Genomic DNA, 17,808 nt, shown 5'->3' with positions numbered 1-17,808 from the left:
TTATTATTTATTACTGACATGTTTATTTTGTGAAATAATGTAATTGCACAAAGAAACATGCTCAAGGATTTTGAATTGAAATTTATTCTAAAAAATTCCACATAATCTACAATTTATTAAGTTTGGACAAGTATATATGCAATATATTAAAAAGAACAAGTATTATCTATAATGGGCTACAGTAGAAATTATTTATCAAATATAGTTGAATGAAGAAATTAAGTCATTTTTTAAGGAGGGCATGTGCTGTGATGAGCCCTGGGTGTTATGTGCAACTAATGAATCATTGAACACTACATCAAAAACTAATGATGTAGTATAAAAAAAATACAAGTAAAAACAATTAAATTTAAAAATATTATTTTTCATTTTGTAGGAGAAACTTCTAGCTCTTCCTGAACTCATACATCTGTATGCATACACATGGGTACAATGGGTACGTGTGTGTGTTTTGTTTTTTGTTTAAGATTTTATTTATTTATTTGTCAGAGAGACAGAGAGAGTACAGGCAGACAGAGTGGCAGCAGAGGCAGAGGGAGAAGCAGGCTCCCCGCAGAGCAAGGAGCCCGATGTGGGACTTGATCCCAGGATGCTGGGATCATGACCTGAGCTGAGGGCAGGCGCTTAACCAACTGAGCCACCCAGGTATCCCACATGTGTGTGCTTATAAATGTGAAATGTAAGGATGATGCACACTGAGTAATCAATAGAAGTTTCTTTTAGAAATAAGCTCGATAAATACATTCTTCTGTGTTTTTTGTCAATTTTTTTTTTTTTAAGATTTTATTTATTTGCCAGAGATAGAGAGGAGAGTACACACAAGCAGGCAGAGAGGCAGGCAGAGGCAGCGAGAGAAGCAGGCTCCCTGCCGAGCAAGGAGCCCGATGGGGGACTTGATCCCAGGACCTTGGGATCATGACCTGAGTCAAAGGCAGCAGCTTAACCAACTGAGCCACCGAGGCATCCCTGTGTTTATTGTCAATTTTACAGTGCATGTGTATTGATAGATTTTTTTTTTTAAACTTATCTCAAGACACCTCTGGTCCCTTAAGTTCTCAAATATTTATCAGTATATATCTTTCACATATCTTAGTGAAATCATAAATTAAGTAATTAAAAGCAGTTTAGAATCTTGTTGGAATGTTAAATTGTACCAAGGCATCTCTGAAAATATCCTTTTTGTATCTATTTACTTCATTGTTCAATATTATGCTGTAACGTTTGGGTAAGGTAACCTATTAACTGAAATCATTTGAATGAACAACCAAAATAACACGCCAGGTAAACTGTGATTCATCAGACTCTAAGACAAAACTGTCTGACATAAATAAAAACCCAATTTATTGTGCCGTAAGGAGATGCTCTTCACCATGTGAATTGATCTTGGAAGCTACTAATGCTTTAGTTTTGGAGTTACCAGGCTTTTCCTCATTTATTTAATCCCCACAATGTATTTATGGGTAAATAAATAAGGCCCCACATGAAAGTGACTTTACAGTTCGAAAGTGTACTTCTCACTCATGTTAATTCCTATGCAGGTAAACGGCAGAGTCTGCCATGCGGAGACGCAGAGACCTTCTGTCCCATCACCCCACCAACCTCCTGGCCTTGGAGACCTTCACTTCCAGCCAGGGATGGGGAGAGCAGTTGTGCCGGATGCACAGCCCGCTTCACACCCACCGCAGCCCTCCACATGGAACACATCTTTAATGCCTCCGCTCCTTTTGCAACAATGTGACTCCACCTCTCACCCCCACCCATGTGAAGTGCATCCAGGTGCAGACAGGCGCAGCCCCAAGACAACTGTGTCTGAGGAAACCAAGATCACACCTTTTCAGGAGCTATGTGCTCCTTAAGATACCACGAGCAAATGACATAAATAATCTCTAAAAATTGCCCTTGTAAATTCTGCCTCTTTCTCGGGTTGTTAAGGATTCCAAACACAGTTCTGACCTTTTAACTCATAATTTGTTAAGAAATGCAACTGAGGGGCGCCTGGGTGGCTCAGTCGGTTAAGTGTCCAACTCTTGGTTTGGGCTCAGGTCATGATCTCAGGGTCCTGGGATTGAGCCCTGCCCCCGGCTCCGCGCTCAGCAGAGTCTGCTGAGTACTCACTCTTCCTCTCTTCCTGCCCTTCTCCCTGCTCATTCTCTCCCTCTCTCTCTCTCAAATAGAAAAATAAATCTTAAAAAAAAATTAAGAATTAAAAAGGAAAACAAATACAATTGAGAACATTACCATTTGCATTCTCCACCAATATATCTTTGTCAGGCCATCCTGAAAACGCATTCGCTCATGTCACAACCTTATTTTCTGCTTTTTGTGCAGAATATCTATTATGGTCATTGACTATGACAGACAGTCAAATCCACCCATTTTATGCTGATTTCTTTCTGTGTTACAGTCAAATGAACTCTTTCAACAAATTTGAGCAGGACTTGACTTTACGCATAAAAGGTACAAAGGTCAAGGAAGGTCCAGGGAACTCAAATGCCTGATGCCAGTAGATGTTTTCATCTCAATTAATCCTCACTGCGTTTTTCTGTATGTTAGTTCCTCTGTGTATTTATGTCATTGTTACTCTCCTTAAATAGCAAGCAGGATCAAGACAAAAGTTATTTCAGATTAATTTTACAGAATGTTGACAATTTTGAGTTTTGAGATGTTGACATTTAGGTTCTTGAAGGATTTTCCTAAATGTTTGTTTATGTGATAACCCCAATGGTATACTATGGGAATTACTGGCTAACTTTTAATTTTTCGTTTTTATCAAAATGTGTATTTATAACCAATATTCCTAATGTGTTGATAACAGAAATATAGTCTCTGAAGCCATTCTCTTCACGTCAGTGCTTGCTTATGAAAGTGAGTTTCCTGATTTCTGCACTCTGGCACATAAGGTGAACACCTGAGAGAATATCCATATCAAATAGGATCTTTCCGTTCTCTGTGTTATTTTCCTTTGTATAAATTTATATTTTGCATATGGTCCTGTCTCACTCAGCCACTTTTAGAAGCTGTGCACAAGTTAAAAGTTGCGGCAATTTGATACATAACGGAAAACATCTTATTTTGAGGTGATGCATTTCCTACATTTTAGTTTGTTTGGTATCATAAAATTTTATATTTAATTTCTTATGATTGTTTTAGTTAAAATTTTCTATTTTTGTACTCTAAAATGACTTTTTAAATTTTTTTTATCTCATAGGTTCAAACTTTTTAAAATTTAATTTTTTCAGTGTTCCAAGATTCATTGTTTATGCACCACACCCAGTGCTCCATGCAATACGTGCCCTCCACAATACCCACCACCAGGCTCACCCAACCCCCCAAAACCCTCCCCTCCAAAACCCTCAGTTTGTTTCTCAGGGTGCGCAGTCTCTCATGGTTCTAAAGTAACTTTTTTAAAAAAAGACTATTTGAGAGCACTTGCGAGCAGTGGGGAAGGGCAGAGGGAAAGGAAGAAGCAGGCTCCCGGCTGAGCAAGATGTTCAATGTGGGGCTCCATCCCAGGAGTCCTGTGATCCTGACCTGAGCAAAAGGCAGACGCTTAACAGATTGAGCCACCCAGGTTCCCCTAAAATGACTTTTTTAACTGATGTTTTCATAGTGCTGAATATAGGAAAACATGTCCTATTTTTTTCACAGGAGTTTTGTGTTTACATGAGTAAAAACACCAAACAAAATGGCTCACATTTTCTGTGTTCACCTGAGTGTGCAAAGAGAAAGAAGAAAGGATTCTAGTGTTCAAGGATTGCCTACTGCACACCAGCTTTTTTACATAATCAGGAGCAAAATTGCCGTGTCCCTGGATGGATATGTGGTTCCTCTCACAATGGACATGTACAACCGGAACACAGGTAAGCATGTTCTCAAAACATGATAACCTGTGCAGGACTTTCCTTGCGTTTCTGCCATAACCGCAGCAGGCTGAGGATCACACTAGAGCAAACTCGTTCACTCGTAAATTGCAGGGTTGCTTGATATGAAATTCCTAGCCCTCCTATGCCTGCTATGAGAGAGAAAGAGAACATGAGAACACTTTCCGCAGCAAGGATCTCCCCGCTCCTGGGAGAGATAGTGGCTTGTAGGGGAAGCTGCCTTGGAGACGGTTCTCTCCTCCCCTTCTCTGGAAGGTCCCTGGAAGGGACCCGGAATCTCCTAGCTTCAGAACAGAGATTAGAGAATGCTTCCGAGGTTGACCTACCTGGGTGGTTTGTGCCCTACAAAACTCTTCCTCAGGCATGTTCTAATGAGCCCCACTGAGACACCTTGGCTCTCCTTGGACTCCGTAACCTGTTCTCTCCAGCATCTCCGCACCTTGACTTGTTGCTTGCAACCAGCTGATGTTTCAGGGTCCTTTCTTCTGGCTTCTGCTGCTCCCCCAAGGGGCCCAGATGGCAGTGGGGAGGAGGGGAAGGCCTGGAGCTGCTTCACCATCACACTGGTTCTGCTTCCTTACTGGTTCATCTGAACCACCTGCCCTTTTGGGAATTGGGACAGGGCTGGGGTTCATGAACTCTAATAACACCAAGTACTCAGGGACTGTAATGACTGATGTTGTCTCAGAGGTGTGCTCTGTGGCTGGCTGTGTGGTCTAATCACGGGTCCTGCTGGGGATGAGAGCAGAGGTAGAGAACGGCTTTGTCCCCCCTTCCCAGTGCAGATTGGCTTGCACGCATCTCACGGCTCACCCCTCCAGGGAGCCCTCAGGAGCTACCGACTAGGCTGAGGCCATCAGAGAATAAAAGCTCCTTTTCTGAGGATTCTGCCACATTTTTGATCAAGCAGAGAAGTGAGGTTCTGCAGTTCCCACAGAAGCTCCCAGAAAGCAGGATCCTGCCCAACCTTTAGGTGCTTTTCCTTTCTAAGGTCCTTGAGTCCAAATGTGGGAGCAAACCGGGTTACACTGTGTTTATCATAATGTCTGTTAGATGGGGTAGGAGCTATCTTTTTGTGGACTATCACTCTGTTACCTACTATTCTTTTTAAAAACAGGTAAGGAAATTCAGTCCTGTCTAAATGTGGGCTGATTATTATCCTGCTACGAGGCTAGTTTGAGGGAAAAAATCAGTGCTAAGTTAGTTGAACAAATTGCTCACAAATAATGTAAATATGTGTAGAATTTGGTTCATATCATTTTATACAATGGAAAGTAGCTGCATGAAAGCAATAATCTATGGACGGTGATGCTAGGTAAAGAATAGGAAATTTTTGTGTGATGGATTTAGGTTAAGTATGGAAAATAATTTTCCTAAGCCAAAGAACTTTACACTGAGATATATTACAAGTGGTTTTACATTTGAGAAATACTGAAATTAGTTTAGTCCTGGGGTTTATGTCAATAAAACCACAATACATAATCTATGCTGCCCATACACAGCTCTACCTTCACCTGTAACTTGGAGAACAATGTCAGGCACACAGAAAGTATTCAACTTAAATGTTAGACTTTCCCAAACCTGGAATATATGTGAGTGAGTGTGTGTGTGTGTGGTGATGTGGCTAGATGAGTGCAGGAAAGGAAAGGAGTTGTTTTGTAGATGATAATCTATTCAGTTTTAAATAGTTTATCACAGTTTTGTGTCCTTTTAATCCCTGATATCTCTTCAACTGATTGTGCTCTTTCCCAAAAAGGACATCAGAAGGTCAAGAGGCAAAATCTGCTTTACTAGTCCTTCCATAACATATTAGCCACAAACTCACATTGTAGGCTTACATTGTTATGCAGACTTCACAAAACGGACATGAAAAGGGTAATGTCTAGGGATGCCTGGGTGGCTCAATCTGTTAAGCCACTGCCTTTGGCTCAGGTCATGATCCCAGGGTCCTGGGATGGAGTCCCGCATCAGGCTCCTTGCTCGGCAGGGAGCCTGCTTCTCTCTCGCCTCTGCCTGCCACTGTACCTGCTTGTGCACTTGCACTCTCTCTCTCTGTCTAACAAATAAATAAATAAACAAAATCTTAAAAAAAAAAAAAAGGGGGGTAATGTCTGATAAGGGGAGTGATCCCAGGGACTACTGGCACCAGGAAGAAATGATGCTTCTCAGATCCCTACAGTCACAGGCTAGTCAAGAAACTGTTAAAGATTGATGGTAATTGATCCAAGTTATTGAGCATTCACCGTGCATCAAGAATATGTTCAACGTATTATCTCAACTAATTAATTGAATTAACATATTATCTTCATTAATATGTATTATCTCAATCTTCACAATAACCTTATAAAATACTATCACATCTTTTAAAAAAGTGATAAAATAGGGTTAAGAAATATATTCAGGGTTATAAAATTAGCAAATGTGTGTGTGACCCCATGCTCTTTCACTGCTATTCTATGGTGCCTTTCAATATTTGGGGATTTTTGTGTGGGTTTTTTGGATCTTTTTTGTTTCTTTTTTGCTTGAGAATCTGGCTTATGGCAGAATGTGGAGAGCTCATTAACATTTCGTTTTCTTGCATTTAATCAAATTGGTATCGTTAGTCAATAAATATTTAATGCATACTTACAGTGTTATGGGCATAATGCTTGATCCAATATATGCTATTTTTATTATTGACCAGATTAAAAAGATTTCTTCAATCTAAGAGTATATTTTAAAAGCAAGTTCTTGTAAAATTAATTCTGAAGTCCAAGTACAAAGGCCTTATTGGCCATTACGGTATCAGAGATAATATTTCCATATCCCAGATAAATGTATTGACAGATACTATTGCTACTGTGAATAAGATAGTATTTCCCAAGGTTATATATTTAAAAATATACCTATGTCTTGTAAAACAATTAACCTGGATAAAGCCAATTAACCTGAATGTAGACTTTCTATGTAATCAAAATCTTCTAGACACCACTCAAATATGGAACTATTGATACGTCTCTAGAAATACCGTGGAGGAGAAAATAAAGATTTTGAGAATGGGAAATGTAGACGAGAGATAAGGAAAATGTGAAACAGAAAGAGAATGTCATAAAGGGGACCAGGAGAGAAGGAGATCGGAGTAGAGGCAGTGATGGAGTGAGGCGGAGGAACAGAGACAGACAGACATAACCATCAGGAAGGAGGAGGGGTGCGTGAGCGCCTCAGTCAGTTAAGCGGCTGCCTTCTGCTCAGGTCATGATCTCAGAGTCCTGGGATCGAGCCCCACATCGGGCTCCCTGCTCAGCGGAGACCCTACTTCTCCCTCTCTCTCTGCCTGCCTCTCTGCCTACTTGTGCTCTCTCTCAATCTCTCTGTCAAATAAATAAATAAAATCTTTATTTTTTAAAAAAAGAGAGAAGATTCAGAGCAAGGAAGTTACTAGGAATAAAGATGATGAATTCTCCAAGAAGACATAATTCTTAATATTTATGCACCTAACAACAGAGCATCAAAATACATGAGCCAAAACCAGTAGAACTGAAAGGAGAAGTAGATGAGCCACTATTAGAGTTGGAGACTTCAATACCCCTTCATCAGAAATAGACCCAGCAGACAGAAAATCAATAAGGATACAGCTGCACTCAACACCACCATCAATCAAATGGATACAATGAACATCTACAGACTACTTCATCCCACAATAAGGAGAAAATACACGTTCTTCTCAAGCTCACGCAGGACATCCATTCACCCCAGTAGATCACATTCTGGGATATAAAATACACCTGAACAAATTAAAAGGAACAGAAGTCACACAATGTGTGCTTTTGGACTACAACAGAGTTGAAATGGAAATCAGAAGCAGAGAGTGAGCTGGAAAATCCCCCAAATACTTGGAGATTAAACAACATTCTTCTAAACAACACATGGGACAGGGAGGAAAATCTCAGAAATTGTAAAATATTTTGAATTAAAAGAGAGAGAAGGGTTCTATTGAGTACATGAGTAGCAACAATTATTTTTTCTATTACTTAGAAGTAAGCCATCCAATACTTCGGTTGAACTAAGGATTTAAAAAATAGTTTTTATTTCAGGAATGCCGTGTGACTCATGCCTACAGCATTAGAAGAGGGTTTGTCAGCTCTTCAGATCTTAAATTTTACTTTTGAAACTAGGCCCCATCGAGTACTGGCAGGTTTGTTCCTGTGTAAAGATATGATTTCAATCTTAGAAATTTACTTTGAAACCACAAAGACACTGGATAGTTTATTAGTCATCAAACAGTTTGCCAATTTTTAAATTGCTAATCGGTATATACATATATACATATACGATACACCATTTATAGCACAAAACAATGTCTGAATGTTGCATTTAGAACTGAGATGTATTTAATTTCTTTTTCAGTTCCTCCTCTCACTTCTGCTAGTCCTTTAGCGAAGTTAATCCATTGATTCAGGTAAGAGGCTTTCAGTTTCCTGCAGAATAAAATAACATGTGGAGAAAAAAGAAAACAGAAGTGTCTTTCAACTGTCTGATGCTTAAATATTTTGGAGATTCTAGTTTAGTGTTCTTTTATTCCCTTGGTAAAAATGTCCTTTATTGGACAAGCAAGATTTAAACAAGGCAGAAATTCCAGACCCAGTGCAAGGATAGTCCAAAAATTCAATATTTAGGCATTCACTTATTTTGTATGTTCATTCATTCATTTGTTCCCTCAATAAATATTTTGTGCCAGAATTGCAAAAATGAATACATTTATTCCTGTTCAAAGTTTGTAGTATGACCCACTTCTGTGAAAGAAACCAGACTTTCAGCCCATATGGCTACTGTTCCTTTTTTTTTTTTTTTAAGATTTATTTATTTTCGAGAGAGAGAGAGCACATGAGCATGAGCAGGGGGAGGGGCAGAGAAAGAATTTCCAGCAGACTCCCTGCTGAGCAGGGAGCCGGAGCCAAGACTCTATCTCATGACCCTAAGCTCATGACCTGAATGAAGCCAAAATCAAGAGTCGGAGGCAGGTGCCTAACGGACTGGAGCCACCCAGGTGCCCCATGGCAGCTGTTCTTAACTTTAATGTATTCATCAGGCCCTCCTGTCTCTTGTCTGTCTCTTTAAGTTTCAAAGAGATTCAGACTTTGCAAGTAATTTTTTTTTCTTTATGTAACTAACCATTTGGAAGTGGCAAAATGAATTAAGGAAGAACTGAATAGAGAGATTGTGCTTTTTCTAAGATGTGGGTTCAGGTGCATTTTCACAACTAAGTATTTTCATATGCTTTGTATGCTTTCTAAATCAGTTCAAAGGGCTGTCCTGGCACAGTAATTTTTTATATAATTCTAAAAAAAAAAAAAAAAAAAAAAAAAGCCCTGGTCATGTGTATCTATGAATGTTCATCGTATCTATAAATGACTTGATGTACCCTTTACTTAATCCATTTGTGACTTGATGGTATCATTTATTGATAATGGTTATTCTAAAAAAGTCATTTGTTGATTCTAGAGAAGGATCTAACAGCGATGTTCTTCAGGTCCCAATTAGCTACTCAGATAAATTTTGGGGGGATTGTATTTTAATGAGATGATCTCTGTCCTGGGCCTGGTCCTCACCTATAAATCCAGCTTTGGAAATTTGGTTAGGCATATACATTTCCATCTGTATCACACTATGCAGACTAAATGGGGAAAAAAGAACCATGCATAAACCTGAATGCAATTTTTTATTATAAAGATATTGGCAAGAACTTTGCTTAGTAGCACATTCCCTCTTTATCAAAATATCTACACGAGAAGGCAAATTAATACCTCACGGTTAATTGGGGAGCAGGGACTCCAAGCAGAGGGCATTCACTGGAAATCTGAGAGCTGGGGTTACTGATTGCTGCTCACTCAGGCCACCTGGACTGAGGATACAGACCCACCAGGAGGACAGCTCTCTCACTCTCTGGACGGTACTGAAGAGGTGCTGGCCAACTCCAGCCCTCATGGATGACCCCCTTCACTATACCTCAGCCTTTATGTTGACATGCACCTGGTGACATTTGGGTTCCCTACTTACAGACAGACCCTCCCCCACTCTAGTTCCTTGAGATGGTAGCAAAGCACTTTGAGTGAAGTTTGGGATAGACTCATACTCCCCAACGACATGTTCACGTGGGTTGTCATGTTTCCTCCTCCAGTTCTTCTCAACCACGATGAGTGGATTTTGCAAGTTTTATTTTTCAAGAAGAAGTGTTATTTCCCTATTCTCAAGTTCCTCAGGGAGCCTCTCATTAACATCTCCACTGGAAGTAACGACAGCTGGACCAGGGTCTTAAAACAACAACATCTTTCCTTACGTGAATCCCGGAGAGACTTTTCTTCAGAGGCAAGAAGGCACAAGTCCAACAGCTCAGCCTCGGGTTATTTTTGCCTACTAAAGGCACAAGTGCACGCACTAGAAAGATGCTGATTTCTACGTGGTGTATTGAGGAAGCTGTTACTAAGGACGTAAGGACAAGCCGATCACTATTTGGCCTATCACCAATTCACAGAAACCTCAAACACCTGACCCTCAGGGTGTTGCTATAGCAATCCAGAAATGATAAATTCACTAAATTATCTCTTTGCCAACAATTTTTAAATAAGCTATCTATAAATTATTTAGCAATTCTTATATTATTGAAGTAAGGCAGACTTAATTTTTTTTTTAAGTTTTTTTTTTTAATTTATTTTGAGAGAGAGAGAGACAGAGTGAGAGAGTGGAGCGTGAGAGGGGAGGTCAGAGGGGGGAGCAGACTCCCCATAGAGCTGGGAGCCCGAGGCGGGACTCGATCCCAGGACCCCGGGACCGTGACCCGAGCTGAAGGCAGTCGCTCAACCAACTGAGCCACCCAGGCCGCCAGCAGACTTCATTTTTTAATAAGCGGCTGCTTCTTGTAATGTGGGGATTTTTTAAAAGATTTTATTTGTTTATTTGACAGCGAGCAAGAGAGAACGCACAAGCAGGGTGAGCAGTAAGCAAAGAGAGAAAGGAGAGAAAGGAGCTCCTTCCTGAGCAGGGAGCCCAACATGGGGCTTGATCCCAGGACCCTGAGCTGAAGACAGACGCTTAGTGACAGAGCCACCCAGGAGCCCGTTTCTTACGGTTCTGAATTTCACAAGGGCACATGATGCAGTTGCTCAGCCGTACAACGTCCTTGAAGGTACGGCGTGTCTTAGTTATGTTAGCACTGGATTTACTCTTTAACAGAAGGAGCGATGAGATGAAACACAAATAGGGCATAGGAACTGCATCTTAAAATGTCATTACACAGATCCATTCACACCACAGCCTTCAAACCAGGCGTGAATGCCTAACCTCCTACTTGTTGACACGCCTGCACACAAAGTCAAGACTCATGATACATGAACACTGGGCAGCTTGCCAAAAAACAATTCCTACGAAGTTTATAGCTTGTATTTGGAACCATTTTTTGGTAAATCAGTAACTAGGAATCAATCAGTAGACTGCTAAATGGCCAATTGTCGGTTGGTATCGTCACCCACTGTAAAATATAGTCAATAGAGCCCGAATGTACACACCCCTTGATTCCTTCTTAGCAACTTAAACGGTCCCCGAAGATTCTCCTGCTTTCATCACATAAGCTCCTCTAGAGTGCAAAGGTGGGTTTCTGATGCTGAAAGCAGCATGGCTGATATTTCTAACGAGATGCTGGATTTTCACATCTTTTTCCTAGGCTACACTAATTCTCATATCTAGAGTCCTTCCGTGACGGATGACCTCTACGCTCCAGCAATGCTCTTCATAATTCTGTCATGTGCCGCTCCAAGATAATCCGTGTTTGAGGTTACTTTATTTCCTCTTTGGTTTGACATTCTTCCATCCCATTACAGTGTCACTGGCTCTAGGTCAATCCTAGAGGATTGACAGTCCTTGGAGCCAATCCTCTAAGGACTGTCAATCTGTCCTTGGAGACATAATCCCCTTTCTTAAAACTGGTTGTCAGATTAAGTGATTAATTAACTTAATATGTCACTAGATTGTTAATTTTAAAAGTTTATCTTCTAAAAATGACAAAATGTATACTATAATGTCTAGTTGTTTTGGACAATTCTTTCCCCAGCTTTCCATTTTACCCTTTTCATAGTGAAATGGGGGAAAATCAGACAGCGGTGACAGAGTTCATTCTACTAGGATTTTGTCTTGGCTCAAGAATTCAGATGGTTCTCTTTGGGCTCTTCTCCCTGTTCTATGCCTGCACCCTGCTGGGGAATGGCATCATCCTGGGGCTCATCTCGCTGGACTCCAGACTGCACACCCCCATGTACTTCTTCCTCTCCCACCTGGCCATCGTCGACATAGCCTATGCCTGCAACACCGTGCCCCAGATGCTGGTGAACCTCCTGAAGCCAGACAAGCCCATCTCCTTTGCTGGCTGCTTGACACAAACTTTTCTTTTCTTGACTTTCGCTCATACTGAATGTCTTCTCCTGGTGGTGATGTCCTATGATCGGTATGTGGCCATCTGCCACCCCCTCCGGTATTCTGCCATCATGAGTTGGAGGGGCTGCTTCACCCTAGTGACGACCTCCTGGGCCTGTGGCTCCCTGCTCGCCCTGGTCCATGTGGTTCTCATCCTGAGGCTGCCCTTCTGTGGGCCTCATGAAGTCAACCACTTCTTCTGCGAAATCCTGTCTGTCCTCAAGCTGGCCTGTGCTGACACGCAGCTCAACAAAGTGGTCATCTTTGTTGCCTGTATGTTTATCTTAGTCGGGCCCCTCTGCTTGGTGCTGGTGTCCTACTCACGCATCCTGTTGGCCATCGTGAGGATCCAGTCCGGGGAGGGCCGCAGGAAGGCCTTCTCCACCTGCTCCTCCCACCTCTGTGTGGTGGGGCTCTTCTTTGGCAGCGCCATTGTCATGTACATGGCCCCCAAATCCCGCCACCCTGAGGAGCAGCAGAAGATCCTTTTCCTGTTTTACAGCTTTTTCAATCCTATGCTGAACCCACTGATCTACAGCCTGAGGAACGCAGAGGTCAAGGGTGCCCTGAGAAGAACAATGTGCAAGGAAGGTCATTCCCCACTGGAGTGACATTGGAATCCGTAGCCTCAGTAGTTCCCCGGAGCCTTGGGTACTGTGTATCACCTAAGCTTCTTACTCTTTATATATGAGCCTGAAAAATCCAAGGGATTCTGTAAAGCACTCCCTTTTTCCAGAAAGTATTTAGGTTTTATTGAACTCATTATATGTAATTCTATCAAATACATCCTTTCATCTAACTGCATAGTCAATTGAGAACTCCTAGTGGAATAAATTGATTTCATCCACTGCTGTGGGTCCTAAAAGGTTAAAATAGACACTCTACCTGTGGCCCCATCATGTGTGCTCATTAACCGCAGAAGGCAGGCTTTCCTGGACAGAGCCACGTCAGTGACCACTTTTAAAAACAGTAGCCACAGAGACTTAAGACCTGTTGATACCTTTTTCCTTTTTTTTTTTTTTTACCCCATATTAGGATGTTTTCTCTTAATTGTACTTCCTCGTATAAATAGTAAATGTACCTAAATGCCTACATAGACTTAGGGGGGCACTGATTTTGTTGATTAAACCTTATAATCTGTCCTATAAATTTCCATGGTCAGAAAGTAAGTCTGCACACATTCAACAGCTGGCGTCCCTGGGAATTACCCAGTGAAATCCACTTTCCAGCCTGCCCTGAGCTTTTGATGGCCACTGGTTTCTAAACTCTTCTCGCCTGGTTGAGAAGAGTATCTGTGATTCTCTCTGGACAGACAAGCACTCTTCACTAGAAGGAGTTGGCAAGCGCTACTACCCAACTCAGAATGACCAGGTAGGGGTGGAAAGCCCCATTTTCGAATGGGAAAAAAAAGTTTTAGCAATAATAATAGTAGTTAACATTATTACTATGTACGTACTCCATACCATCCACTGCGTGTAGATAGCTAATTTACAGAGATCACTTCATTTTTATTATAAAAATATATTTCTCATTACCATTCCATTTTACAGATGCAAACACTAAGCAAATGGCAAATGCTAGACCCTTGCCCCAGTGATCTCACCCCCAAACCTTCTCTATGCAGTGTGGTACACCATTATCAATATTATCAGATTAAGAATAAGGCTAACCTCTCCCAACCTAGGATACGCTAAGTGAATATGAGTTTCTTCTCCTTCTAATACACGCCACAGTGAGGCTGGGAGAGCCAGGGTTTATTTGTGGAAGTCTTGTTCCATTGGTGAGTCCTACGGTCTCGGTCACAGAGAACATTAGGACCTTCTGCGCACAGAAGGGAATGGATGGAGGCTGTTGTCATTGAGGTGAGGAGTTTGGTTTAGAACTCGGCTGGTGGCAAGAAGCAGAAGCAAGGGATCTCTAGTTTCACACACAGCACGCACATGTTCACGCACATCTGCGTGGGTGAGGGCAAGCACACACTTACAGAGTCCTTACAGCGGTGACATACTCCATTCTAAGTACCTTACATGTATTATCTTTTTTAATCCTCATAACAACCCTGTAAGATAGGAAGTATTAACCACTCTTTTGGGGGTTAAAACAGAGGCACAAGGAGATTGAGTAACTTTAACCAAAGCCTTGCAACTGGTAGGTGTCTAGTCCAGGATCAAACTTAGGTGATCTGACTGCTAAACCCGTAGACATAACCACTAAATTAAAGTCAAAGAAACTGAAATTTCAGAAGCAGGAAATGGAAATGGAGGAAGAGAGTAGGAAACTTTCAGCCTCCAGCCAGAGAGAGGCATTGGGCTCCAGATAGAAAAGGTATTATGTTTGGGAAAGAACGCATCTAAAGCCCTCTTCCTGGGGGTAGTGCCACAGGGGAGCAGCTTGTCTGCAGTACGAGGGTGCCGGCGGTCCGGACAGGTCTTTGGACTCAAGGAGGCAGCCACAGCCAGTCGCACTGCAGACGTGGCAGCGGCCACATCCACGCGAATGGGCAGCGCCTGGAGGTGATTAAGGCACACCCACTGCAGGACAAGCTACAGGAACCTGCTCTGCGCCAGGAGCAATTTGCCCGGCGGGACATCTGAGTCCGAGGGCGGGTGGTCATGTGGTCCAGACTGGCACAATCTACTGGTCAGCCTCCAAAACCCTGGTGGCCTGATACAGGGGATGAGGCTTCCAAGAAGGCAACCCGAGACATTCTCATCCAGCACGACCTGACTCTGCTGGAAGCGGATCCCCAGCACGGAATCCGAAAGGTCTGGCGGCCCTGCTGCCCGTGCTCACGACCAGAAATCCTGCCAATAAACCCAGCATGAGGATCAGGGGTCACCTTTATAATAAACAAGTGTCACGGGACTTAAGGTTAACACACACACACACCCACAACTTGACTTTATACTGGAGTGCATTAAGGGGGAGATAGTTAAAGGGGCCAGGGATGGAAACAGGGCCCTCTGGGATTCTGGACCCCAAAACAAAACAGTGGTAGAAAGAAGTTAACAATGCGGTTTTAGACGGATGCTTCATCAAATGGAAGAGCCTTGGATAGTGATCTTGTAATTTACCTAAACTGGATATACTTTGTACTTTGGATATTGCCTAACACGGTCATTAATCCGATGTTTCATGACCAGTGCCGAGTGCTGTATGGCAAGGTCCGGTGGGATGCAGGACCACAGCAGAACAGAGCTGTGATGTTACTGACGGGTGTCAAAGAAAAAAAGCTCTCCTGATACAAGGTTCGGCACAGAAAAGTGTGGGACGCAGAAAGCATGCCCCAGGAGCCACTGGTGTGGCTTCCTAACTCGGTGCAGTGCTCTCCCAAGGTTGGCCTAGGCATCTGGCCCCTTAAACATGCAGGATCTGAGACTAGAGACCTGGGTTCTAGTCCCACCTCTACCATTTGCTAGCTGTGCTCTTTCCAGGAAAATCCCCTAAGATTGCCCGAGTGTCTGCTCCCCATCCACCAGCATGCTGAATGAGAGCTGTTTAGGTGGCCCCACAGGACTGCTAAAGGCCTCAAACAAGAGGGGTGCAAATGGACATGTTTTGAAGACTTAAAGTGCTGTGCAAACATAAGATATTGCTATTATTATAGTTACCATTAGGTCAGAAATTATTTTAATATTGTGAGGCTTGCAAACTTTGAGTCTGGGATCAAAGCTGCTCTTTAGCCAGGGGAGCACTGGGGCTGGTAAGTCACCCAGACTTTTGCCTGCATGCCTTCTGCATCCCCCCTGCAGCCTTGGAGGGAATAGCCTTCCCCAGAGTCCAGGCTGCAGACCAGACTCAGTAACCTGTCTGTGAGTCAGTTGGCAAAGGCTCCAGGGGGAACCTCTCTCTCTTTGAACCTTTCATAGCCTCTCTACTAAGAAAGCATGGGGGATCTTTCTCAAAGCAAGGGAATTCAGATTTCAGGGTTTGTTTTCTGTTTCTTGTTCTTTGTTTTCAGATTCTGTTTATTTCCAAAATGTACCATCTTCAACCTGGGATTGACGGTACAATTATGTATCATCTCTCTACAAGGAGAAGGACAAGAATCTGGTCATCTCTTCATCCCCGATATCTTCACATACTCACTAAACTTTTGGTAAGTAAACGACCCTTTATCCATTCGCCTCATTTCCAAATTTTCAGTGTTGAACCATCTGCTGCTTTCTAACCTTTTTTACATTCCTCAGACAGCAGATTATAGTATAGTATAAATATAATTGTAGCTGAAAATTATTGAGCACTTACTATACGACATGAAATGCTTTAATATCATCTTTGCATTGAATCTGTAGAGTGGACACTATTGCTGTCATTAGACAATAATGAGGAAATAAAGTTTAGAGAAATGAATTATCTACCAAAGAATTATCCAGTGGTGGAAACGTAATTCAAGACTAGGCAGTCTGGCTTCAAATTAACTCTGAAATGCTCTTTTGCCAAGATCTACTGCTATTTTAACCCAAATGACTGACATAAGGACTGTTCATAGTATGTACTTAGTCAACCTCGACTGAACTAACAAATAAATATTCATTATATTTAAATTTCCACCCATAATTTATCGGACTGGACATGTGTTACCCTTCATTTCTTTAAATTGGGGCATCTTATTGTCGATTAGATTTATCCAATTCTTGCCTCTACTCTATTCTTATGCAATGGATATTAATAAATAAGAATATATTATGGCTCTAAAATCAGAGAAGAAGGGAAAAAACTGGGGTGGAAATTTAGCACTAACTATAAAAAGTCCTGGGGATGTTTATTCATTTCTGTCCTAGGAAGCAGTGGTCATTGACTTCTCAAAGGAGTGTGCCAGATTGCTGAGCCTATGATTCTGGAAGGCTAGGAGGCTGCTGGTGCCAGACGGGAAGCCATGTTAGGGTGTTGCTCTTGAAAACTGGCAAGAGGGTGGAGACAATTATGGGCGGTAACTACTGGAAATGACAGGAATGGGAATCCGTGTGTGGTAGCTGCTTCCCTTGCCTCCCGAAATTAGCACCTGCAGCATCTTTGGCATGTGGACCAGGATTGCCAACCACCAACCTACAGGATGGTTGTTTACTGTTTGCTGTGAATGTAAAGCAGCATCGTTAAATAGGGGTTGTTGAGGGCAGACAAAAATGAAAGGAGGGTTGGAATGTGGTCCCACGGGATGAAAGTGTCACTGTGTTTCTCCAGCTAGCAAGGAAGTATCTTACTCTCCTTGCTTTCTTGACAAACTTTGTTGGCTCATTTTGATATATGACTTTTTTGGTTTTTTTAACTGTGTTTCTGTTTCTTTCTATTTTAATTTTTGAAATCATGTTTGGACCAAAGAAGAGGTGGATCCTTGAACACCCTTGGATTTAGACAAGAGTGCCGGCTCAGAGTTGGGCTCTCTGGGTTCCCACCCCAGCTTCCCCACTCACTCACTGTGTGACCTTAGAAAAGCTGCCTAGCTCCTCTGGCCTTCAGTTTCTTCACCGATAAAATGAAATTT

At 42.1% G+C, this 17,808-nt stretch overlaps 1 protein-coding gene and 1 long non-coding RNA gene across 2 annotated transcripts; both read left to right on the top strand.

Moving 5' to 3' along the window:
* The first annotated feature begins 3,665 nt into the window (after positions 1-3,665).
* On the top strand, positions 3,666-16,416 carry LOC132014865 (uncharacterized). Its single transcript, XR_009403479.1, has 3 exons — positions 3,666-3,860; positions 8,268-8,319; positions 16,285-16,416. It is a non-coding gene; the product is annotated as an uncharacterized LOC132014865 (long non-coding RNA).
* LOC132014864 (olfactory receptor 2A1/2A42-like) lies at positions 11,993-12,934 on the top strand. Its single transcript, XM_059395565.1, has one exon. The coding sequence runs from the start codon at positions 11,993-11,995 to the stop codon at positions 12,932-12,934; it is 942 nt and encodes a 313-aa protein (XP_059251548.1).
* Positions 16,417-17,808: the final 1,392 nt, after the last annotated feature.

Source organism: Mustela nigripes, chromosome 4 (assembly GCF_022355385.1).
Source record: "Mustela nigripes isolate SB6536 chromosome 4, MUSNIG.SB6536, whole genome shotgun sequence".
Classification (NCBI taxonomy): Eukaryota; Metazoa; Chordata; class Mammalia; order Carnivora; family Mustelidae; genus Mustela; species Mustela nigripes.
Note: the sequence above shows the minus strand (reverse complement) of the source record. Positions and strands in the feature narration are given on the sequence as shown.